We start from the raw sequence: 26,144 nt of genomic DNA, 5'->3' as shown, positions 1-26,144 counted from the left end.
TGGTGGAAATGGCTTTCGCAAATAAAACCTAGGTCAGAGTACAGTGAAGTCAGGGCTGACGCTGTCCACTAGACTGAGGAATTAAATGTGAATATAAATTCTCTCTATAATCAGAAAATTATGCTGGAGAGAACAATTAAACTCACTGCAATAGGAAAAATTCCTACTACATTATCTAAATAAAGCAGCAATTCCCAATTTGTCGCTACCAAGCCCTGTTATTATTTTACCTAATAGACCACATATTTGTAAGCATTTTTCTGACAAAATACATGTACTAATTTCCCCATTGCTGATTAAAGGCAATGTAATGTCAAATAGAATATATTTCTATTCAACATGTGATTACAACACTGAATTGAAAATTTTCTAAGCAAATGCAAAGCATGTCACATGGGGACATCAGTCATGTTTGTTTACACAGCATCTCTTCCTTCTTTTTTGTAGGAACAGAATCTCTCTTTCCGATAATCATTCCATCGGAACCATGGGAATGACACATGACCTCACAGCATTTACCATATTATACTGAAAATTATCTGACTTATTTGCCTTTGACTATAAGCTCATCTTTATCAGAATACTGGCTTATTAGCCCTTATTTGAGTTTGGTCTCCCACTTTCACTTTCTTATGTAGTTCTCAGATGTGATCAAATAATCATCTGTGTGGAAGAAAGACAAAAATGGAAGTAAGAGCAGTATAGAAAGAGGATTCTTCCAATCAACTGTAGGCATGTCTTGAAGTGAGGAAAAGGTGCCAGCAACCAGTGAGAAAGAGAAAGAGATTATCTCATAAGCAAAACCAACTGTTTGGAAATTTACTGACATTTACATCGAAATACATTGAAATTTATGTTCAAATATTGAACCTCTTTGCTTCATTTCAGGCTTACCTAACAGCAGTTGAGACAAAGATTACCAAGTATTCCAAAATATTGCACATTCTATTTCCCATTGACTCTAAGATACCCTCTAAGAAGAGAGTGCAAGGAGACAGGAAAGAGTAGCTGGAGTAAGCATCAGAAGAAACATAGTTTAATAATTTAAAGTCAGGCATATCAATAAAAGTCCTACATCAAAAACATCATATTCTTCACGATCCACAGGCCGAGTGCAAAATAGATTTCCAGTGTCTCTTTCTATATAAAACAAATTTAAAGGTTCTTGATCAACTCCACGTCCACTTATTGAGTAGAAGACAGTATAGTTCTGTGCTGCATCAGATTCAACCTAAAAGTAGAAAAAAAGTATGCAAAAAAATTAAAACTAAATTCAGTTACAATATCTTTTAAATGCAGCTGATGTATCTTTTTTAAATTAAAGAGATAATTTCAATAGAAAAGGTAGAAAAGAACAATAATAACCATTGTTGGCAAGGGTAAGGCAAAAAGGGATTCTCATAGGAAGAAGGGAATCCCAGTTGGAATGTACCTTAGGAAGAAAACTGACAAAAATTAAAAGAATAAGCTATGAAGATAAACAGGGAAGGATCTTTCTGGCAGAGAAAATAGGAAGTGCAAGGGAATAGGCCGGGGTTTTGCCTAGCATGCTCAAAGAGTGCAAGAAAGCCACTGTGATTGGAGTAGAAAGAGCATGGAAAAAAGAAGGAGGAGATGAAGAAGTAATGAGGTAATAGGGGCCACATCACATTGGAGAATTCGAGAATGCGGGCTTTTCCTCGGAGTCAAATGAAAAACCACTGGAGAATTTAGACAAGAGTAACATCATCTGATTTATATCCTTAAAGGTAATACTTGCTGTTTTGTCAAGCATGACTAGATGTGGTTGGATGGGTAAGGGAAAAAGCAGGCAGACCACTGAGGAAGTTACTGCAAAAACCCAGAGAAGAGACTGTAGTTAGACTAACATGATAGCCATAGAGGTGGTGAGAAGTGGTTAGATTCTGGACATAATTTAAAGGTACAGCCATCAGAATTTGCTGATGGGTTGGATGTGTGGTATAAAGATGGAAGTCAATGACACTATGTCAGAGAGTGCTAGTATCTCTTAATATCTATTCTGCCCATCTTCCTTAGTACTAGAATTTGTAGTGATCACAAGGTTGCCCAGAAGAAAGGATTTCTCAGTCACCCTTGCAATTAGTTAGAGCCACATGCGAAGGTCATGTCAAGGGAATGTGAACAAAAATGATATGTGCAAAATCCAGTTGTGCTCTAGAAGGTGAGAAAGTGTCTTCTCCCTGTTGGACACAGAGGCAAGCCATCTGGAACCTGCAGGGACAGCCAAGCTAAAAAATAAAGAAACCTGGGTCCTTGGTGTTTTCTCAGATTAGAACCTTTTTACCAGATCACACTTTTACAAGAAAGGAATAAACCTCTTTCTTGCTTAAGCCACTATTATTTGGGATCTCAATAAAATGCACCTATGCCAATAATGCATAATAATACAGAAATCAAAAGTTTAACTATGAGAAGAACAGACATATAGGCTAAATTGAAGCTCAATATCTGTTTCATTTTCCTTCTATGGTGTCCTCTCATAGTGTAGATGCTAGAAATAGTCAAACAAAATAAACCAAAACCCCCAAATTTTGCAGAATCTCTTGAAACCAGAGTTCTGGATTTAAACATGTATGGTCAGATGTGCTTGAACAAGATTGGAATGCCAAAAGTGAGGTAGGCAGGTGTCTCATTTTTGCTGCTTCTGTTATTTTTGCTGGCATCACGATTTACGTTTCTCTCTTTCTTTCTTTCTTTCTTTCTTTCTTTCTTTCTTTCTTTCTTTCCTTAAGGTAGGCAGTTGTGTCATTTTTGCTACTTCTGCTATTTTTTCTGAGAGCTCAGTTCAGATGCATTTGTTTTCCTTCCTTCCTTCCTTCCTTCCTTCCTTCCTTCCTTCCTTCCTTCCTTCCTTCCTTCCTTCCTCTTTCCTTCCTTCCTTCCTTCTTCTTTCCTTCCTTTTCTGCAATAGCATACGTACTACTAGATGTTCGCCAACAAAGTTTTAAGTATTCAGTATATAAATAGTATTTAGAGTTATGAGATCTGATGAGATCACTGAGAGAGTAAATGTCAAGAAACAAGAGATAAGATTCATTGACTGAACCCTGGAGCTCTCCGAAGTTTAGAGACTTGGAGGGAGGCTGGGAGGATGGATGAGGAACATCCAGCCAAACATACTAAGGAGTGATCAATGAAGTAAGTGGAAAACTAGATGAATGGTGTCCTAGGAGCCAAATGAAGAAATACTTCAAAAAGGAGGGAAAGGTGAGCCATGTCAAATGTAAATATGTCAAGGAAATGAGGACTAAGATGGTGACTGGTTTTGCAAAGCAAAGGCTAAAACTGGCTATGATTGGTACAGCTTTGGCAATTAGAAGTCATTTCTTAATATGCTTCATCAGTGTTCAAGTTATAATATTCATGGAGAATAAACAAATAAAGTTATAATATTCATGGAGAATAAACAAATGTCTAGCACTAGGGTAGAATAAAAAATAAGTGTGAACGACTGTGGAAGGATAGTTAAAAACTGAAACAATTAGTACACAGATTACACTATTAGTATTAAATATCAAGCACACTATTAGACATTTAAGGGGAAAAAGGCAAGCAGAAGGCCATAGCCCAATGGTTTCAATTGTGCGTGTTCCATTTAGATCTTAGTGAGAAAAGTAAACCTGATCATGTCAGTAATCTGCTTAAGAATTTCTCCTTATTATTAAGATAAAGTTAAACTTACTAGCAGAATGCACATAGTCCGTAGTAGTTTGACCCCTACCTCCCTCTTCAGCCTCATCTCCCTGCTCCATTCCATCACACCTTGGAAGACTAAGCCATCCAGAGCTCCTCTAAGGAGCTCTGACTTCTGTACTTCCCTCTTCTTCTACAATTATTTACCTGCAGAAAAATTTTCCATTCTTCAGGACTCAACTCAGTTGTCTCCTTCTCTAAGCCTTCTCTTGCTTTTTACCACCTTACCTCAAGGTTTAATGTTCATCTCATTTGTTACCAAATCACCCAACATCTCTACACTAGAATCATAGCACTCATCACTAAAAATGGTAATTATTATCCTACTTCTGTCTCCTTCACGAGGCCAATAACCCACATGAGAGCAAGGACCATGACTAAATTTACTTATATCTTTAGGACCTAGAGCGGAACCTCCCACAGGATATAGTTAAGTGCTCAGTAACTCCCTGCTAAATGAATGAATAAACAAAGATCATTCAATGGTTTTAGAGCCTTTCTCTTACTATTAGGTTTTTAGTAATTTTCTTTCTCATTTTACTTTTGTTACACCTCATGAACATCTTTAACCAGATCTGTTTATTTTTATATGTTTGAAGAGGTATTAAATCTCAATGAAACAGATTCTTAGAATTAAAGCAATCCTGACCAGAAAAGGTGTAAACCTACTTGTTGAAGAAACAATGGGAAAGGGCCCAAGGAATTCTCTTGCATAGAGCAAGGAATAGGTGCCCATCTCCTCTTGGCACGCCTGAGAACAGTTTCTCTGGTATGTCTTGTCTTCAATACCTGAATTTAGAGAAAAACAAATACATAAATAAACAAAAGCATTACAATCTACTTTGTGTAAAATAGTGGACAGCTCATAAACCTAATCCTTCTCTGGAGGTTCAGTGTCAGGCATTTCCATGCTGAAGCTAAACCAGTTAATAAAGTCTTTCTACATTAGAAGGGTAAGAAAGAATATATCCAGATTTAAAAGGTTTCAAGAAACAGAGAATTTCTTTTTGTATACCATTCTAACACTGACTATACTTTCATGTTAGGAAAATCACCACTATATTCTTAGTTCTTCTTGCTTTGTCCCAAATAGAGACACAGAACGTATTCTCTCTACAACAATCTCCAGATAGCACTTACTTGTTCTTTTAGTTAAAAGCTCATGCCCTTAGGTCAGAGAAAGAAAATGTGTGTCCTTCACTGCCATAGTGCTCCATCTACACAGTCTGATACGGTAGCCCTTGGCCACCATAAGTCATGTGATTATTTAAATTTAAATTAACTGACGCTAACATAAGAAGCTCTATCCTTCGGTTGCACTAGCCACATGCCAAGTGCAGAGTAGCCATTAATATTGAGCTATCATATCAAACACTGCAGATAGTGCCGTCTCTATCATGGGAGAAACTTCTATTAGACTTTTTAGTGATGTCCATCTCATTTCATGACGCAGCAAGGGAGACATTTCATTTCATAAGAATTAATTAATAATTGCATTAAACATTTAGCAAAGTGCTAAACTGTAACTTAAATTAGCTTTATTATTGATACAGTTTATTATTGATACAGAGATTAGGTGTAATCCAGTCTAAACCTTTCATCATTTTGTGACTACTTTCATAATGGCATTCCTCACTGTAAAGGTTTTGCATTAAAAAAATTCTGAATTCTATAATAGAGGGATAACCAAACTGACACCAGTGCACAAAAGACAATAGTTAGAATTTAGAGGTGGAAGAAGCCCTCACAGAGGAGAAATAATTCAGATTTAATAAAGTAAAACCAAAACCAGAGTTCAACAAGTGTTAAGAAAGAGAGAGAGGGAGAGACAAAAATAGAGTGAGAAGTAGAGAGAAGGATAGAAAAAGGGAGAGAGGGAAGGTGACAGGGAGGGAAGAAAAGGAAGGGGAAGGAAAGGAGAAGGAAAAGGGAAGGAATGAAAAGGACAGGATAAGAAAATGGAGGGGAAGGAAAAGGGTAAGAAAATGGAAACAAAGTGAAAGGAAAGGAAACAAAATGAAAACAAAAGGGGAAAATACCCTATTTATCCTTGTTTCTCTTTGCAATTTTTAATGAGAGTATTTTAATGAAAAAATGACTGAAAATATTTAATGTACTTTAAATACCTTCTTCTGATGTTCTAGCAGCACAGTAACCTCTTTCTGTGTCTGTTTCCTTTTGTCAGAAAGCCATATGGTAAATGATCTTTTCTTATCAGACAGCACAACAGCCCTGGCTGTGTACACTGACCCATCATTTAGAACTCTGAAATCAGGATCACTTGACTGGATGAGGTCGGCAGATCTGAAGCACTCTTCCAAATTAACTGCAAGTAAAAATTTCCAAGTTGTAAGGTAAAAACACATGAGAAGAAAAAATGTGTTAAAATAATTCATATAATCTTAAAAACCATGAAGTGGGATGAAATAAGCCAATCAATTTGCATTTAACAGATATCTTAACCTGGTTTTTACATTACTTAAAAAATGATCATTTTCTTTCAGTTAAAAAATAATTACTGAGTGTATATTTCTATTAAATAAGGTGTTTTAAACCTTTATATGCTTCTAATAGACTTATGAAAATGACCTTCCAATTAAAGATGTGGGCATGTTATAATCATGACAAAACTGGGCAACATGCCCCCAACACACCTGAATAAACATACAGAAGAGCTTCCCTAACAATACAATCTGAGTGTTTAAGATACACCTATATTCAGTGAGAAGTCATGAGCCAAAGAGCAATGGAGTGTATGAGTTTGGTAAAGAGTCATGTTAGAAAAATCCGTTCTCCGAAATTTTCTTCCCACTGGCACTTTTCTGTACACAATTTCCCCTGGAGGCCCACAATACTCTGTGTGTTCCAAGCTTTCCAAGGCCCCACACTGAAACTCTACATGGAGTCTTTCTTCCCTGGGATTTCTGGCCTCTAGTAATGGGTAATAAAATGCATATAAATATCAAAATGTACCTGTCATCCATCCCATTCTTCAACTATTTGTCTTAACATAAAGCAAATGGATAAATTACTACTCAGTTAAGTAACAACCTCTCAAAGGATTCATTTGCTGTCCATGAGTCGTGTTTTCACTTTAATTCAAATCTGCCTCAGGTGGAAATATTTAACAAAAAATAAATAAATAAATAAACATATTTAGGCCTAGGAGCCAAATGAAGAAATACTTCAAAAAGGAGGGAAAGGTGAGCCATGTCAAATGTAAATATGTCAAGGAAATGAGGACTAAGATGGTGACTGGTTTTGCAAAGCAAAGGCTAAAACTGGCTATGATTGGTACAGCTTTGGCAATTAGAAGTCATTTCTAGTCATTAGAAATATGATGACATATTTCTCTCTTCACATTTTTAACAGAATGATAACTTCTGGTTTACTCCCTGGAGGAACATCCCTTATTAGTAGATTCAGGCTAACCCAAAAGGCAAAGGTATTATATCATGCTCTTTCCAGCCTATGTAAACTAAATTTCTGCTTTAAAAAGACTTTTAAAATTTCTCACCTCTGCCAATTATTTTGTCTGCCTCTAGTTTAGAGGGTACATTAAGTATCACCTTTTTGCAGGCTTCACCAGAAAGACTGAAGATCTAGAATTTAAAAGGTCACATTAATACAGTAGAAAGTAAAGATTAAAAAAACATAATCATATCAATAGATGTAAAACAAGCAACTGACAAAGTCCAACACCTATTTATAATAAACCCCCAGAAAACTAGAAATAGAAAGGAACTTGCTCAATAAGATAAAGTTCATTTATGAAAAACAACTAACTTCATATTTAAAGGAGAAAGACAGAATTATTTCTTCTAACATCAGGAACAAGACAATGATGTCCACTCTGCTCTAACTGCTTCTTTTTTTCTTTTTCTTTTTTTTTTTTTTGTGTGTGTGTGACTGAGTCTCACTCTATGGCCCAGGCTGGAGTGCAATGGCGTGATCTTGGCTCACTGCACCCTCCACCTCCTGGCTTCAAGCAATTCTCCTGCCTCAGCCTCCCAAGTAGCTGGGATTACAGGCACCGGCCACCATGATCAGCTAATTTTTATGTTTTTAGTAGGGACGGGGTTTCACCATGCTTCTATTTAACATTATACTGGAGCTTCTAGCCAGGAAAATTACACAAGAAAATAAAATCAAAGGCACCCAAATTGGAAAGGAAAAGGTAAATTGTTTCTATTCACAGATGACATAAATTTGTAGACAGAAAATCTTAGGAATCCTTGGCCGGGCGCGGTGGCTCAAGCCTGTAATCCCAGCACTTTGGGAGGCCGAGGCCGGCGGATCACAAGGTCAGGAGATCGAGACCATCCTGGCTAACACGGTGAAACCCCGTCTCTAATAAAAATACAAAAAATTAGCCGGGCGTGGCGGCAGGCGCCTGCAGTCCCAGCTACTAGGGAGGCTGAGGCAGGAGAATGGCGGGAATCCGGGAGGCGGAGCTTGCAGTGAGCAGAGATCACGCCACTGCACTCCAGCCTGGGCGACAGAGCAAGACTCAGTCTCAAAAAAAAAAAAAAAAAAAAGAAAATCTTAGGAATCCACTAAAAAACTGTCTAAATAAATGAGTTCAGTAAGGCTACAGGATACAAGATGAACATGCGACTGCATATCTGTACACTAGCTTTGAAAAATTTGAAAACTAAGCAAAATATTGATTTGTAGCATATCAAGAAGAATAAAATACTTAGGAATAAATGTCATCAAATAAGTATAATATTATACACTGAAAACCACAAAACATTGCTGAAGGAAATTTTTAAAGACCTAGATAAATAGAGAGATAGCCCATCTTCATGGTTATTCCCCAAATTAATTTACAGATACAATACAATCTCTATAAAAATCCCAGATAACTTTTTTGAAGAAATTGAATATTAATCTTTCTAGAAATACAAGTTATCCAAATAAAATTGAAAAAGTAAAAAAAATTGAAAGACATATTTACCAATTTAAAACTTACTACAAAGCTACAATAATCAAAACAGAGTGGTGCTGACAATAGAATAAATATATAGATGAATGGAATAGAACTTAAATCCCAGAAATAAGGCCTTACATTTATGGTTAGATTCCAGAAATTTCAAGAGAAATAAATAGTCTTTTCAACAAATGGTGTTGGGATAATTTGATACCTTCCTGAAAAAAAAGTGAATTTGAACCCCTACCTCATACCATACACAAAAATTAACTCAAAATGAACCACAGACATAAATGTAAGAAATAAATTATTTAGAGGTAAACTTGAGAGCAAATCTTTATGATGTTGGGTTAGGAAATGATTTATTATATACAACACGAAAAACACAGTGATAAAGAAAAGTTGTTAAATAATACTTACTCAAAGTAAAAACTTCTGCTCTCCAGAAAAATATCACTTTCTTTACAAAAGTGAAAAATACAACTCATAGAAGAGTTTCTCTCTCTTTTTTTTTTTTTTTTCTGAGACGGAGTCTCGCTGTGTCGCCCAGGCTTGAGTGCAGTGGTGCGATCTAGGCTCACTGCAAGCTCTGCCTCCCAGGTTCACACCATTCTCCCGCCTCAGCCTCCCCAGTAGCTGGGACTACAGGTGCCTGCTACCATGCTACCATGACCGGCTAATTTTTTTGTATTTTTTAGTGGAGACGGGGTTTCTCCATGTTAGCCAGGATTGTCTCGATCCCCTGACCTCGTGATCCGCCCACCTCGGCCTCCCAAAGTGCTAGAATTACAGGCCTGAGCCACTGTGCCCGGCCTGAAGAAAATTCAGACTAATAAAGGATTTGTATCAAAAATATTTAAAGAATTCCTGCTACTCAATAATAAAAAGATAACACAGAAAAATGGGCAAAGGATCAGAATAGATATTATCCCAAAAAAAGATATTAAAATGGTCAAAAAGTAGATGAAAAGATGCCCAACATCATTAGGTTTTAGGGAAATGGTAATGTAAACCACAATGCAATACCTACTTGCTAGGATAACTAAAATAAATAAGACAGAAAATAACAAGTATTGGTGAGGATGTCGAGAAACTGAAACCCCTACACATTGCTAGAGGAAATGTAAAGTGGTGCAGAGACTTTGGAAAACAGTTTGGCAGTTTCTCAAAAAGTTAAACATAAATCTATATGATCCAGCAATTCCATTCTTGCTAAAAGAAATAAAAAAGTCCACACAAAAACTTGTCATGAATATCCACAGTACATACCATTATTCACGATAGGCAAAAAAGTGAAAACAATCCATACAATGAAATGTTATTCAGCTCTAAAAAGAACTTTGTTAAGTACTATGCACCTACAAAACATACTCAGTGAAAGAAAGTAGATACAAAACAACACATACTGTATGATTTCGTTTACATAAAATGTCCACAATAGGTAAATATACAGGAACAAAGTAAATTTCCATGGGAAGTGGTTGTAAATGGGTATGAGGCTTATTTTTAAGGTGATGAAAAGCTTCTAAAATTAGATTGTAGTAATTATTGCACATTCTTCAAATTTACTACAATTCACTGAATTGTACACTTAACAAATGTGAATTTTATGGAATGTAAATTATATCTCAATAATGCAGTTTAAAACAAAAAAGGACACTGTCATTGATCGAAAAAATGACTTTCCACAATCACTTCTACAAATTGGCAGTGAAAGGCCTTGTCAAATTTATAAATTCACAGAAGTAATTTCAGCACAATAAAGTGGCATAATAACCACAAAGAAGTATTTTATTTCTGATATAATCAAATATGAAACAGATTTCTGCACAAAATTAAAATATTTTAAAATATGGTAACATAACTGTAAATATATGTATATACAAATATATACATTATCACAATTATTCTAATATGTGATCTAAAATTATTGTACTTCTCAAAGATTCACCTTACTCTCACTTGAATTAGTCAGAATAAACAAAAATATCACAAAAATATGGACAAATAGGGCTGACATGTAACAATGCTGTTTAATTTAGATATAATAAGCCAATAAATCATTTTCAGAAAATAATAACCAGATTGCAAACTGGGACAATGAAGTAATAAGTCATTTGCCCTTTTGAAAAAACCATATCATACATATGCTTAATTTAATATTTTCCTTAAGTATATAGTTGTCACCTTGGGTGAAAAATGGTTTCCTTCAACAAACCACCCATTGATTGAAATATATCATAACTCTGTAGTTGGTATTTTTGAATCCCCCCAAAAAAGCTATGCCCAATATATATTTACTCTCATCTCTTTGCAAAATATCTGAGTTAACTGTGAAATATTTAAATCAATTAAAACATAATAAATGCTCAGTGCCCATCTAGATCTTTAAAAAAAATGAACATTTTGCAATTTTTGTTCTATTTTTTAATTAAAATTTACCGATATAGCTAAAGTCTTATGCTCTATTATATTTCCAACTCTTCTCCAGGGAATAGTGTTTTCAGAAGTTAAAATTTATACTTCCTCAGTAGGATTTTATACTTTTATTAAATAGTATATGCTTGTGCCCATAAAATATAAGCTCGTTTGGGGTAGTATGTGTTTATACGCATCCTTTTGCAGTTTGCTTTTTTCACCCAACAGTATGTTTGAGACTTTTCCATAAATGTACCACAGTTTAGTTTTAGTCATTCTCCTATTGATAGTTATTTAGATTGCTTTTCATTTCTCCTGTTACAAATGACACTATGCGAACAGCTCTGCCTAAAGCGGAAATTACTGTGCCATACATGAGCATCTTCAATTTTATTAGCTATTGCCAAGTTGCTCTCCAAAGTACTAATATCAATTTCTATTAATGCCCCCAGCATATTAAATCTCTCTATTTCCCATATCCTCCCTTACAAATAATTTTATGACTTTTTCCATGTTGCCAACCTAATGGCTGTTTTAATTTGCATTTTATTAATTTTTAGTGAGATTGACTGTATTTTCTTGTGTTTATTTACCATTTATCTTCTGTAAATTGTCTATTCTTCTCCTTTAATCACTTATCTATTGTTTGTACTTGTTAAATTTATTTTTTTCTTGTAGGTTTACTTAGTTTGCTTTTTAACTTTTATTATGAAATCTTCTGATAAACAGAGTGCTTCAATTTTGTTTTTTTATTTGACACATCTTTATTAAAATTTTATGTATACCAGATACTCAAAAACTTCAAAGTTCCCCATTGCTCAATCTTTTTTTTTTAAGTAGTATTTTTGCTCTTTTTAGACTTTGACTCTCAAAACAATGTTATGATCAGTTCCCCAAGTTCTGTAAAAATTTATTTTAGGATGTAGATGAAATTCCATTTCCTTTAAATAGTAATTTAAAGAGGATTTGACATTTAGGGCTCTTGAGCCTTTACATCCGTGAACATGCTTCATTCTCACTTACTGATGAATTGTATTTCCTTTTTGCATTTTTTTTTTTTTTTTTTTGAGACGGAATCTTGCTCTGTGGCCCAGGCTGAAGTGCAGTGGTGCGATCTCGGCTCACTGAAACATCTGCCTCCTGGGTTCAAGCAATTCTCCTGCCTCAGCCTCCTGAGTAGCTGGGATTACAGGCGCCTGCCACCACGCCAAGCTAATTTTTGTATTTTTAGTAGAGATGGGGTTTCACCATGTTGGCCAGGCTGGTCTTGAACTCCTGACCTCGTGATCTGTCTGCCTCAGCCTCCCAAAGTGCTGGGATTACAGGCATGAGCCACCGCACTAGGCCGAATTATGTTTGCTTTTCAGTAGAGCTTTGCAATTTTTGCTATAAAGGTCTTTCACATTTTTTGTTACATTGATCTTAGATACATTGATTTGTTGCTGTCATGAATGGGATTCTTCTTAACATATTTTTGAGTTGTCCCTTGATAATATATAGAAATCATTTAAAAATATTAAGCTTATATCCATGAAACTTGCTTACTTTTATGAGTTCTAGTATCTGTTAATAGTGTTGGATTTTCTATGTTGTTAATCCTGTCGCTGGCAAAATGACAACTAGGTTTCTTTTCTTTTAATCCTACAGGTCTTTCATTATTGCTAATTTTTATCTGATATGCTTGTTAGGACCTCTTCTGGAATGCTGAATAGAAACACCAGTACTGACCGTTATGGATTTGTTTCTAACTTAAAAAGAATATTTTTACAATTTTGCCATTAATTATGAGTCTTTTTCTCTTTTCCTTTTTTCCTTGTAACATTCATTCATTCATTCATTTTTGTTAGATATGTTTCATTACATTAAGAAAGTTCATTCTTGGCCAGGCGCGGTGGCTCAGGCCTGTAATCCCAGCACTCTGGGAGGCCGAGGCGGGTGGATCATGAGGTCAGGAGTTCAAGACCAGCCAGACTAACATGGTGAAACTTCGTCTCTACTAAAAATAAAAAAATTAGCCAGGTGTGGTGGCGTGAGCCTGTAATCCCAGCTACTCAGGAAGCTGTGGCAGGAGAATCACTTGAATCTGGGAGGTGGAGGTTGCAGTAAGCCAACCTCCAGCCTGCACCTCAGCCTGGGCGACAGAGCAAAACTCCATCTCAAAAAAAAAAAAAGAGTTCATTCTCGATATTCTTAGTGTGCTACGAATTCTATGAATTCTTTTGAAATGAAATGTTTCCACTTTCTTGAAATAATCAGTTTTTCTCTGTTGATACATTTTCTCTGTTGATAGTATGTTAAAATACAATAATAGATGTTCTAATGTGAACCCATGTTTCCTCTCCTGAGATAAGCCTTACAAGGACATAATATATTATATCTTACAAATATATTGGTTTGTTTTTAATTTATCTCAATATTTCACATATTTGTCTGTAAGTGAGATCAGGCCACTATTTTTCAACTTCATACGATCCTCATAAAATGAGTTAAGAAGAGTTCTGTATTTTTCTATTCTTTGAAACAATTTACATAAAGTACACTGTTCCATATAATTTTGAAAGAATTAACTTATCATAAGCCTGGGCCTGGTGGATCTAAAGAAGTGTGTGTGGAGCTCTCTAACTTCTAATTCAATTTATTTAATGGTTATAGGTCTATTTAGATTTTGTATACCTCCTCAAGTCAATGTTGGTTATGTGTATTTTGTAAGAAGTTGTCTGTTTTGTCTGTATTTTCAAATTAATTGGAATTATCTATTAATATTATTTTACTTTTTAACATCTGTTCTCTCCAAAACTATACTTCCTTTTCGTTCCTAATATTGTTTTATCTATGCCTTTTCTATTTTTTACTTGCTCAATTAGAGTAGGGTTTGTCTATACTCAAGAGGTTTAGTTTAGTTGATACCCTCTATCGCTCATTTCTTTCCTTTTTTAAAAATGTTCTTCTTAAAATATATTATAAATACCAAAGATTACATATAGCCTGTGTGTGTTTTAATAAATAATAAAATGAACACTAGGGTACTCACGTTCAAGGTTAAGACATGGAGCATTACTAATATTTTCAAAGTTCCTAACTATATAGCAGTAGTTCATTCATTTTCATTGCTGCATAGGATATTATTAGAAAGAATGTACAGTTAATTCATTAATACAACTTTTGAAAGGGATAATATTCAATAGACTTCAGTTATAGTATGTTTCTTGAAACTATGAAGTCATTTGATACTATGTTTTTGTGAGGTTTGGATGCTTTATTGAAAATAAAATAAAGTAAAAAATGTAAAGACACTAGTATATTAATGATGATGAACTAATGACCTTTAGAGATATTTATAATAAAAATAACTTCTATATACAAGAATGCCCATATTTTAAATTCAAATATAACAAAGTTTAAAAATGATAATATAAAGTATTACCTACTGTAGCCTAAGCAAAATAGTTTTGTTGCATTTTATAGTACTAAGCAAATTGTATTAATTGCATGATAGAAACCTTATCAGACGAATCATTAAATCCTGATTGAAAAATTTAATGCCAAAGAGACAACAAAAATTTAAAGTGTTATCTGCAGTTGTTTCACTTTTATGCTATTGTTTAATTTTATAGTAAATACACAAAGTAGGCTTTCTAAAATGACACCCTACTTCAGTAGAGAAGAAAAAGAATGGAAATTTATGGAATGTCTTAAATGTGAAGAGGATCTTCTGGATTGAACACAATAATTACAGAATTTTAAACTCTTCCTTTCTCCTGTGGCCATAAGTCTTCTGCAGAATGGAAATATTAGCTTTCAAATTCTTACCACTTCCAAGGTAAATTGCAAGATTTACTGCTCTACATTCTCAGGACTTAGATGAGTCTAATAAATTTGTTTCTACCCAAACTCATTGTAAGATGGGAATTCCAGCTATCATACTTTCAACGGAAAGTATGATTAACTACAGGTCACCACAGATACCATATATGGAACAAGACTGCCATGGGAATTACAACAGGATCAAAAAATGTGCATGAGCTTACATTTATTTATTCAGAACGTGCTTCCGTATCTAGCTGTATCTCACAGGATCATCAACAATCTCCTTTTAATAAGGTAGCTGATAATGCATCAATCTAAATATATGTATACTATAATTTTGATTTTTTTAAGCTTGCAGTTTTAAAACTAGTTTTCGTCTACTTCCTTTATTTTCCTTAATCTTCTTGTCACAAATGTAAAAGTCTTTAGAAATTACTATACTCCCTTTTATTTTAAAATGATGAATATATCAAATATTACCGAGAGCAAAAACATCACAAGTTTTTCTGGTAAGGACTCACATTATTCACATTAACCCTATCAAATATAAAAATTTGGATGCCTATTTAGCAGCATAGGTTGCAGGCAGAGTTCATATACTCCAAAGAGGAAAAGTACAGATTTTAGAGGAGTTACTGCAAACGTTTCAACTATTTTAGTTCCTTTAGAAGAGGAGCCCTTTTAACAAAATGATGGATTAGCTGTGTCCAAGTACGTGCCATTTATAATGTATACTAGATAACATAATTCTTAAAGTGGATTTGATAACAGTATTAACACATATTTTTAAAAGAATCTTATTATTTGTAACAGGCAGAAGACAACTGATCTCATGTAAATTAGTTTCCACCATTCCTAACAATTCTGGTTACATTAAGAGGAAAAAACACTTTCTGAGGCAATCAAAAACTTACAATAGTGAGATGCTCTGATATGCTTCTTTTTTTAGTACCTCCCTCTCACTTTTTTCTTTGTGCGTGTGATTACTAGAAACTGTATTTACACTTCAGAGTGTGGTGGGAAGGAGATACAGGAAAAGTGCAGAATGGGAAAATTCCTCAGCCTGTTGGGCTGCTTATTGGGAAGGCTAAAATTTAACAAGTCTCGGATTCTTGTTAAAGACTTGCTTTGAAAAGCTGTCTCCTTAGAACAAGCAATGTTTTAAAGATAAGTAATGGTTTAGAGATATCCATTAAAGTCTCTATAAAATGAAAAGTGTTTCTGGAATGCCATGTCATTAATATTATATAGAAAAGTTGAGAGGCGTAGGAGTCAAAAGGAAGGAAATACATACATGAGATGGTCAAGAGAAGTGTTAATTTACCCATCTGGTCCGAAATTCCAAGTGTTTGTAAACTGACAATTGCAGATGAAATAAATTGTCATTTTCTGTGCACTTTCCGGTATTTAAGTCTCCAGATACAGCATTTAACCTAAACTCAATGGAATTATTTTTAAAAAATCTTGAACGAGTGTGTCCTAGATCAAAGCTGAAGTTTCCTCCATTTAGATTTACGCGCACCTTCTTCCTTGCCACAGCCCGACACCCCCACCCATGCCTTGCCGGGAAAGCTCCTGGTCTTCCATGGCCTCTGGGAGCCTCGAGTGAATGCGAGAAATTCTGAGAGCAGCACCCGTAGTTTCGTTCCCCCATCCTCAATCCCTTCGTAAAGCAAACACAAAACCCCAAATGCATGATTGTAAACTGAAAAACTGAAAACGCCTTTAAATATATTACAAAAGAACACATTTTGTAAGCAGTTTCCATTTGTAGTCATTTCATAAGCTCAGATACTTTGTTGGAACAGTTCCTGGGCAAATGGATGCGCTGATTTGTCCAATTCCTTCTCTATAAACATATCGTAGATCATAACTACCAATCCCATATTCATATCTCGCTGACCTAAAGGGAGGGCAACCCTTGGACCCACTCCCACTTGCCAGGGTGGAGGGCCAGGAAGCAGTAAGAATCCGCGAGACCAGATTCGGCTCACTGCGGACGCGGGTATAGACCTCGCTCCCATCAGACCCCAAGCGCATCCATGGATGCGGGGAAGTCGCGGGTCCGCGGCTACTTTCTGGGCGTGCGGAATGAAACTGTTGAAGCCTGAAGCTTCGCGTGTAACCGCGCCGCCAGAGTTCGGAACACTTCATTCAGTGTCCCGTGTTCTCAGAGCATTGTCTCTAACTTCCTCTCCTACAGGGTTTCGTCCTGGGCGGCAGGTTTCCGGAGACTCGAAACCCCAGGCTGTGCTCTGGCCGCGCAGTCCACCCCGGAGCCGGAGTAAGTACGATCCGACCCCACCGCATCCATCATCCCCCACCACTGTCACCATCTACCCGCCTCCACACCTCGGCCGCATCCCCAAAACACAACACGACCCCAACCCCCATTCTGGCCCGGCCTTCCCACACCTTCGCGCCCCGGCACATCCCGCCTCCGGCTGGGTGGCTGGCTGGGGTGGACGCTTGGGTGAGCTTCTGAATACCCTTTAGGGGAGATACCGAGAAACCCGTTTCTCAGGGGCAGCCCCACCAAGGGACCCAGGGACACAGCCCCGACTCCACTCACTAACGAACCCATCCAGGTCAACTGGGACCCGGAGCGGGGGAGGGGGCAGCCCCTAAATCCCATTTCAAGTCTGTGCTTTGAGCTCTCAGGGATCCTAAAAAACTGACCAACAAGCTCTCTTCCTCCTTCTCCACCCAAAGGCGCCCTCCAACCACCATCACCACCAGCTCCACCACCTGGGGAGGAGCGTGAATCCCAACCCCCCATGCCCAACCCGCGACGGCGCCCGCTAGAGCGCAGCGAAGCCTGAGCGCGACTCAGAATTCCAACCATCGAACACGGTGTCTCAAAACAAAAAGCTCAGTCCAGAGTCGACCCGCAAGCACACGTTTTCTCTCCTCACTCCTGCAGGCCCGAACTTGGGGCTGCTACCAGACCCGCAGCACCGATCTGAGCCGCCGTTGTCACGTTTCGGCCCGCTTTGTCCCCAGCTCCGTGCAGCGTCCAGGGCGGATCCACCCCCGTCCCCACCCCAGCCCTATCCGGCGAGATCTGGCTTACCACGAGGGTCAGCAGCAGATGCAGGCAGACGGCTCCGCGCACGGAGCGCCGGGGCCCAGCGGCGGCCATCGGGATGCCGGGCAGGGCCAGGAGAACGTGGGCGCCGGAAGGGTGCCGAGAGCGAGACCTGCCGAGGTGTAGGGCGCGGGAGATGCTTGTCTCACCGCTGCTTGTTTTTAAGTGTCTTTGGCCTCTCTCAGGCTTGCCTGCCCGGGAGCAACTTCACTTCTGAAACTGGATTGGACCCAGAGGACGCGGAGAGGCCACTCCTTGTTATTTCTCAAGTTTTATCATCGCCGGCGCCGCTGAGGAGCTGCCCGAGCCTGCCCCTCTGCTCCCCAGCAGCCACTCGGGCGTTCGCGCTCGGGAAAGCGGTCTCTGGCGCACCCTCTGCCAGCTCTCCCACGCCTCGTCTGCCCCGCGGCGCTGCCGCCCCTCCCGGCCCGCAGAGAGGCCCTGGCAGCCCAGATCGTCCCAGGGCGGCCCCGTCGCCGGCGCTGCGCGGTGCATCTCAATGCAGAACCCCAATCCGCCCGCAGGGATCCCTGCCTCGACACGGGCTCTGCTGGATGCCAGGAACACCCTTGTCACTGTATCAGCGGATCTCCCCTTCGACGTCTGAACAAATCCTGCCAATGTTTTCAGATTAAAGCAAAATACATGTACTGTATTCTCTCCAGATTTGACTAACATGACAAAATACACGACAGAAGGAATTTATCCCAAATGGCATGATAAACAGGTTTTGGCATGTCAGAAATTAAAACCAAATTTAAGAAATTCTAATCTAACCATTTTTACGCACCCAAAATATGAGTGATTACACTCAGCGCTCTATTAACTGTCAGTTTGGGGGACTCATATGAACCTTCTAAAAACGACTTTGTTCTTAGACGTAAATTATTGGTTTACTACTTTCTGGTACCAAAATGAAATTTTTCAGGTGGTCAAAGGAATATCTACCACACAAAACCTTCTAAAACGAGGCTTACAGATTCTACATCATGCAACGACTATTTATCAGGGCCCAAAGTTGGCCAAGCTTTGTGTGAGGGCATGGAAGAAACGAAATGCATAAAATCCAGTTCCTGTAGGAAACAATTCAAAAAAAGGGAAGAAAGACAATCATTCCTAGCCCACTAGGCTACACTTTTTAATAGAGATGTCGTTCGTAACACCAGGGGGACATTCTCTTATTTCTCCCTAAACTGAATTTTATGTTCCCCGAGCTCCCATCTACTGGATTCAGGAGGAAATCCCTCTCAGACATGAGATGCTACTCCTCGAAGTCCATTCAAAAGTTCCAAGGTCAGGAATTTCAGACAGCCAATTAATCATGAAAGGGTGTTATGACCTTCATTCATCTCACTCTGGCTCACGTCTAATAGACTCCTCGTCGTCTAAGCCATGTATTCCCTGAAGTCTGGGCCTTTCCTGAAATTCATGAGGCTCAGCTTTAAGGGCTCAGACACTCTAAGTTGAGCTTCCCAGTGTGAATCTCCCAGGCACCCGTCAGTGGAGGTCTCTGTATGGAAGAGCTCAGTCTCAGAGAAAGTTCTCCAAACTTCTCTCCACTCCAGCGTTTTCACCTCCCATCCTCCACGTGCCTCCAGCATGACCTCAGGGAAAGCTTCTCAAAGTCTCTTCCAGCCCCCTAGCCCTCAGAAACTCAAGTAGAATGGTTTTCTTGAACTTAGATGAGTAAAGGAGATGGCTAGCACCAATCTCCCTCCCTCACCACTTTGAATTCACTGTTAGAGTGAAGGGTTGAGGTGTTAAGGCATTTTCGAGGAGAGGATCTAACTTAGCTGAAGAAAGCTTTGAAGAAGCAAAATGTTGCGATAAGCCCAGCAAGGAAAAGGGAAAGGGTAGGAGAATGCTCCAAGATAACACAACATCAACAGGACACGAGACGCTCTGGAGAGCCTTGTGAGAGTGCCCTAGGCTAAGAAAGCAGAAAGAGGTTGGTTCAGAATGGTTACATGGAATGGCTGGGAATTCGGTTAGAAAGATGGTTCATGACAAACCATGCTGAGGAATTTAATTTCATCCTGACAGAAATGGAGAACCATCCATTCAATGTGTGAAAAGGGTTAGTAACTACTGTTACAAAATTGTCACTTTTGGTGAGTTTGCACATATGAACCCATTTGTGCTATAATATGGCTTTCTTTAATACCTAGGGAATGAAAGACTTTGAAGTGTTTTTCTTTATTCTAACTATTCTTAGTTTGTCTATGATTTCAACTTTATCTTCAGATTTATGAGAGTCTGGCCTGGTTAGGACTGTCCTTTGAAAGACTAAAACTCTAAAATTGCTATCCTCTGGTTGTTTTGGCTGTGCTGTGTAATAGAGGATATTGTTAAGCCTACTGACTAATATGACAATTGCTGTGAGCTTCCATTTTTAGCTTCTGCAAAATAAAAGTTGTAGGAATCTGCTTTAGAAAAACTGGAAGAAAACATATTATGGATATTTTTAACTTGTATTGCAAAATTCTAGGTGCAATATGAACATTAATAACTGAATGTAGTATTAGTAATGATTTTGGAATTTCCTGTTTGTCCACCATGAGTATATTAATCTAAGTCCTAATAAAAAGCAATGCATTTTTATCATATAAAGAAGAATCTTTACAGATTACAACATAAATATGACTTAAGGATAAATTAAATTGCTTATATTTTTTGCTTATATTATTCCCATATAAATTATGATTTAAAATAATTTGTCGATTTTTTTTAAATACGAGCTTCAGTTTAGATACAGTTAGAACTGGATGCTTTGTATTATAAAATTAACTTTAAATCATCATGAGGTATCATAAAGCATAAAGAGTTTTCTGAACTGTCTTTATCTTAATACCTTATCCCTCAAACTGCAAAGTCAGTTGGAAGTCACTGCTAAAAGGATAATGAGCCAAAATGGGAAAATAATTTATTATTTTCCCTTGTTATGTTCTTAGTTTGAAGGGTAAGAGCAGCAATAACAAAGGATCAAAAATGGGAATTGACTTTAGACTAAAGAACAAAACTTCAGGAATTCAGGTGAATTGCAACATTTTCAGCAGAAAGCAAACAAGATAACGAAGAAGAGTACTCTTACTCTGGACCTATGAGAAATCTCTGGCTATGGAAGAGCTAACTAAACTTAGGAGGTGGAACCTGACCTCTGGCCCATGAGCCAGGCTGCCTTGCACAACTCAGCACCAACAGGTGCTAGTCTAGCACACCTACTCATCTCAGTGGCTTACCTGGACGGTGACATGGCAACTGTAGGTTTCCTCAAACACTCCTACAAAATACCGCCAGGACAACTGTATGATGTTTGAGACAAACTTACGAGAAAGAGCAGAGGAATTTATGGAAAAAAAAAGCTTGAATTAAAAACAAGTAAAAGATTTGTTTACACCTGTGGCACAAAAATGAGTTCCACCATGGGACATGAACTCAGAAGCATGTTTGGAATATTATTTAGGATAAATAGCCGCAGTGTGACTGGAGGCTCTGCAGATTTCCCAGAGCGCTATTGAGAACAGCCATGACTTTTTGGCCATTTCAAAAGACTGCTGGGGCCTTGAGGATAAAAGAAGGTTTGAGTCAAAAGTCAATTATAAATATCGCATTGCTGCCCACTACCAGAGCCATCCCAGAATCCCTATGTGCCTCCTTCTCACCTATTTACCCATGGCAAGCACCTAATTAACACTTGGTGCTAATTTCAATCCAATGAGAATGCTACTCCACACAGCAATGAGGACCTCAACTCTAGATCCAAATGACCCTTGGCCTCCAAGGACATTTCCCCTTCCCCTTATTCTGCTGTGGGTCTCCTCATGTCCTCACTTCTCATCCTAGGATTCATATCTCCCCAGAATGACTGACAGTAGGACTATCCCTTCCTCTCAGGAGAAAGCTCACGCCCACCCGCAGAAATGTGACCTTTCACTATAACCTTGGCAACAATCATTCAAAAGTCGGACATTTGTACATTTCTCAAATTCAGCATTATCCAGTCTAAGTGACACTATTACAATAGTTTAATCCAAATACGGCGTGCCAAGCTCAGAAAGGTTCCCTTCCAGTCTCTTCTTGTTAATTAATGAGTCAAGATCTTTTACAATGGGGTTAGTCTTCCTTCACTACAATCTTCAGACTCCTTTACAAATATCCTCTTCTTCAACCAGTCCTTTTAAGAAGGGAGGAGCAATCTTCCAGTAACTTCCCACTGGCTGGAAGGAATGGTAATTTCCACACAAAAGACAAAACCCTATTGTGTGAGTGATAACTGCTTATAGCGACTAAACTAAAGCCATATAACAAAGCCCTGATACAGGGTGAATTTTTTGTCCACCTCATCTCAGAATCATCACATAATTCTTCACTTTGATTTCTTCTAGAGTGAAAAATCTCTTTCCACTGGATGAGACTGCAGTTTCTCCTGCATGTTCACATGTCTCCAGGAACTCACTGTAGGCATCTGTCTGTTCAAAAGGCATTGCTCAAGAGTGAAGCTTGCAGGTGTGAGTGGGCTGACTGCCAGATCTCATGTGTCATTGATCCCAGCGTCATTCCCTGATTCACTGCCCCATCAGTCTTCTTTTTTCTCAGAAGTTCAGGATGACCATTCCTTAACATCAGCCTGGAGAAGTGGTGTATACCCCAGCTTAGATGCCTATTAACTAGCTCTGGAGCAGAGAGGCAGCTTTTGCCACCAGCTCCCCATAGGCTAGCAAATTATTTAACTTAACGGTCGTTTATTATTTTATTAGTTCATAATTACATATTAATTAATGCTATTTACCTCAAGATTTGTTCATCTTGATTTGTCTTTTCTTTTCAGCCTGCTCAGTTTCCCAAGCCTTTTGTCTCTAGATGGGGGTAGCTTTCTACCAATTAGCTATTTAGTGTTCATTGAGTAGGTGCAATCCCACAACAATAATCAGTTCTTTTCTTGCATTGCTTTCAAGGCTCATATCTGCATCTGTCTTTCAAATGTTATAAGCTATACCCCTCCCTAACTCCCTAACTGATAAACAGTAGTCTTGACTTACACACATCTATGACGGGTTGTACCAGATCTCTGTTTCTCTAAACAACTCTAATACAGAGGTCCTGCCTGAACATTTAAAAACTGAGGAGCTAGTAATAGTCCTAGTAGGTTCGTAGGCATGTATCAAAAAGGCTGTTTTGTTCCCCCTCCTAGTAAGATTGCAGCATTCTTGATAAGTTCAATAAAATTGGTTATTTCTCCCTGTTTCCAAGTTCTGTTTAGACAATGGCCAAGGAAAGCCATGAACTTACTATAATCCTTCACTTTTCAAAGAGACTCTCTGACAAAAATTGTCCTGCTAGGTCCCTGAAGTAATCATTTTTTTTTAAGTTTCAGAATACATGTATTGGAGAAAAGACATCTGCCAGAAGAACTTCTTTATTTCCTGCTCAAGACAATATTAAGTAGTGATCAGATTATTATCTGGACCCTCTAATAATGAATTATGTGCTAAATTGCTGTACTGTCCCATAGATCTAAAAAGAAATTAGAGACCTTGACCTGCCCTCCACTCCTCGTATCCTAGGATGGGTGGAAAAAAAGAAGTTGCAAATAGACAAGCACCATGAATATGATCATGACATCTTTTCCCTGTTATGATGAACTGCCTTTCTGTGATAGTCCCAAGATAATTGACATCAATTTTGGCCGGTCTTAACGTCTCCTTTCTCACTTGCTACACTGGGAGTTGGGCTTTTACTCTTCAGAGAGATTGGAAAGTGATTGGCACACACATGTTCTTAAGACATAAGATAAAGAATATCTTATTTTCTACCACATTCTTTATTACAATATATAAAGTATTCTTACAATAAGGCGGTCTGAGCCTTGCTCTGTCAGGCTCTCCCAGTGGCAGTTTTCCAAACTCATCAGTTCATAGAATTAAGTATTGTATTACAGCCATTGGCCAGAAGTAGGCCAGATTTCTTCTCCCAAGATTCTCTAAGGGCCTCTATCCTATTCCCTCCTTGGAATCTTTGTTTAAATTTTGAACAAATGAGGGAAATGATCTTTAATTTACAATAAATATTTGTATTGGGCTACTATCAAGGCAAAAAAAATGAAATTATTTCAGCAGCAACATAATACTATAAAAATGGCAAGATTTGTTCCAAGAATCACAAGGTTCCAAGGTGGCCCAACCTAGGGACTCTAACCCCTTCTGCTTAGAGACTAACTGAAGTTTTGAATTGTTTGTCGACTTGTTTGATGTAGTCACCTTGGGATAGGTCCACATGTTTTTCAAATCTCTGGCCTCTTAATCTTGTAAAACTGGATAATTTTGAAAATTATTTTTCCTTTTCCATTTGATCCAATTATTGTGATCCATACACCTATTCCCAGCCAGTTGGCCAAAGAATAATATTCCTGACCTTTCTTTCTTTCTTGAGTAATAATTTATATATAGTAAAATTCATAGGCCATAAATGTACAGTTCAATGAGTTTTGACAAACATGTATGCCTATGTTACCATCATTCAGGTTGAAATATTTCCTTCACCCCAGTTCATACTCATCCCTACCCTGGGGCAAGCAGTGTCCTGCTTTCTGTCACAAAAGAATAGTTTTGACTTCTCTAGAATTTCACATAAATGGAATCACACGTTGCATTAGTTATCTATTGCTGCTTCAGTTTTTATCTACTAGACATCACTTGTGCATTGCTCCAAAATTTAGTGGCTTAGAGGAAGGACTTATGTCACAGTTTCTGTGGAATCTGGGCATGGCTTAGCAAACCATATCTGGCTCAAAGGCTGTCATACAGGCTGCAATCAAGGTGGTCAGCTGGGGCTGCACTCATCTCAAGGCTGGATGAGGGAGGATCTGTTTCTGAGCTCACTCATATAGCAGTTGGCAGACGTCCCGTTCTTAATGATTGTTGACCAGAGATATCAGTTGCTTGTCACAAGGGCCTCTCCAGGGAATCAAACAACATGGATACCTGGCTTCCCTCAGAACATGCGAGAAAAATAGAGTTCCAAAAATGGAAGTCACAGTCTTTTTGTAACTCAGTATCAGAAGTGACACCCTTTCACCTCTGCTGAATTCTATTGGTAGAAGTAAATCACCAGGAACAGTCCACAGTTAAGGTAAGAGCATTACACAGAGAAGTGACATCCAGGAGGCAGAGATCACTGGACACCATCTTCACGGCTGAATGCCACATGGTATCAATGCTTTTGTGTCTGGTTTCTTTCATTCAACATATTTTAAATTAATACAATGTGTTTGAATATATTAGTAAGATATCAGTTTTCATTTCTTTTGTATTTATATCTACTTGTAGAATTACCTGGTCATAGGATAGATGCTATACTCAACTTTATTAAAAACTACCAGACCAATTTCTTACTTCTTCCTTAGTAATATATGTGAATTTCAGTTGTTCTACATACTTGCCAACACATTTTTGTCAGTCTTATAGTTTTAGCCATTGTGGGTATCTCATTGTGGTTTAAATTTGCATTTCCCTGGTGACACTATGTTTCATTGTGTTTGGAATTTTCTCTGATGGCTATTGATGTTGAGTAATTTTTCCTATGCTTATTTGCCATCTGTAAGTACAATTGGGTTGTTTGTTTGTTCTTTATTGTTTTGTAACAATAATATTTACCAAATGTTAATGAAAAGTTATTTATTATGTATAATATATACATTATTTAAATGTTTATTAAAAGAAATTTCAGCCTGGCCAACATGGTGAAACCCCGTCTCTACTAAAAGTACAAAAAATTAGCCCGGCATGGTGGCAGGCACCTGTAATCCCAGCTACTTGGGAGGCTGAGGCAGGAGAATCACTTGAACCTGGGGGGCAGAGGTTGCAGTGAGCTGAGAATGTGCCATTGCACTCCAGCCTGGGCAATAAGAATGAAACTCAGTCACAAACAAACAAACAAAAAAAATTAAATTTTGTGCACTTTGAATGGAATTATCTTTTATTTGTTAAAAACACAACTTGAATTTTTCTTTCTATTCCTCCTTTTCATAAGAACTCTGAAAGTCCTTGTTTCACAGGCTGAATTTATAGGTAGAAAGAAGAAGGCAAAATTATCTTCTCTAGAGAATTACTATCTAAACTTTTAAACCAAAGGACCCTTTAAAGTTTTGTTGTGGTTGCCAAGATAAAATTTGTTGTCATGAAAGAC

At 37.9% G+C, this 26,144-nt stretch overlaps 1 protein-coding gene and 1 long non-coding RNA gene across 4 annotated transcripts in view; one reads left to right on the top strand and one right to left on the bottom strand.

Annotated features, from left to right (window-relative positions):
• The window catches only part of DSC3 (desmocollin 3), a 49,972-nt gene extending 31,514 nt beyond the window's left edge, over positions 1-18,458 (bottom strand). Inside the window, exons 1-5 of one of the 3 annotated variants that reach the window (XM_055235436.2) lie at positions 17,946-18,458; positions 7,232-7,316; positions 5,841-6,040; positions 4,384-4,503; positions 1,076-1,231 (exon numbers count right to left, since the gene is read on the bottom strand). In XM_055235436.2, coding sequence (XP_055091411.1) covers positions 1,076-1,231; positions 4,384-4,503; positions 5,841-6,040; positions 7,232-7,316; positions 17,946-18,014 — 630 coding nt within the window. In that variant the 5' untranslated portion in view covers positions 18,015-18,458. Of the gene's footprint in view, positions 1-1,075; positions 1,232-4,383; positions 4,504-5,840; positions 6,041-7,231; positions 7,317-17,287; positions 17,470-17,945 lie in introns of those variants that run through there. The other 2 variants (XM_055235438.2, XM_055235437.2) reach the window with 2 other exon arrangements.
• On the top strand, positions 17,134-24,282 carry LOC134731744 (uncharacterized). The gene is made up of 3 exons (XR_010114307.1): positions 17,134-17,156; positions 22,346-22,466; positions 23,329-24,282. It is a non-coding gene; the product is annotated as an uncharacterized lncRNA (long non-coding RNA).
• The last annotated feature ends 1,862 nt before the right edge of the window (positions 24,283-26,144 follow it).

Source organism: Symphalangus syndactylus, chromosome 1 (genome assembly GCF_028878055.3).
Source record: "Symphalangus syndactylus isolate Jambi chromosome 1, NHGRI_mSymSyn1-v2.1_pri, whole genome shotgun sequence".
NCBI lineage: Eukaryota > Metazoa > Chordata > Mammalia > Primates > Hylobatidae > Symphalangus > Symphalangus syndactylus.
The sequence above is the reverse complement of the archived record's forward strand: the minus strand, read 5'-3'. Positions and strand labels throughout refer to the sequence as shown.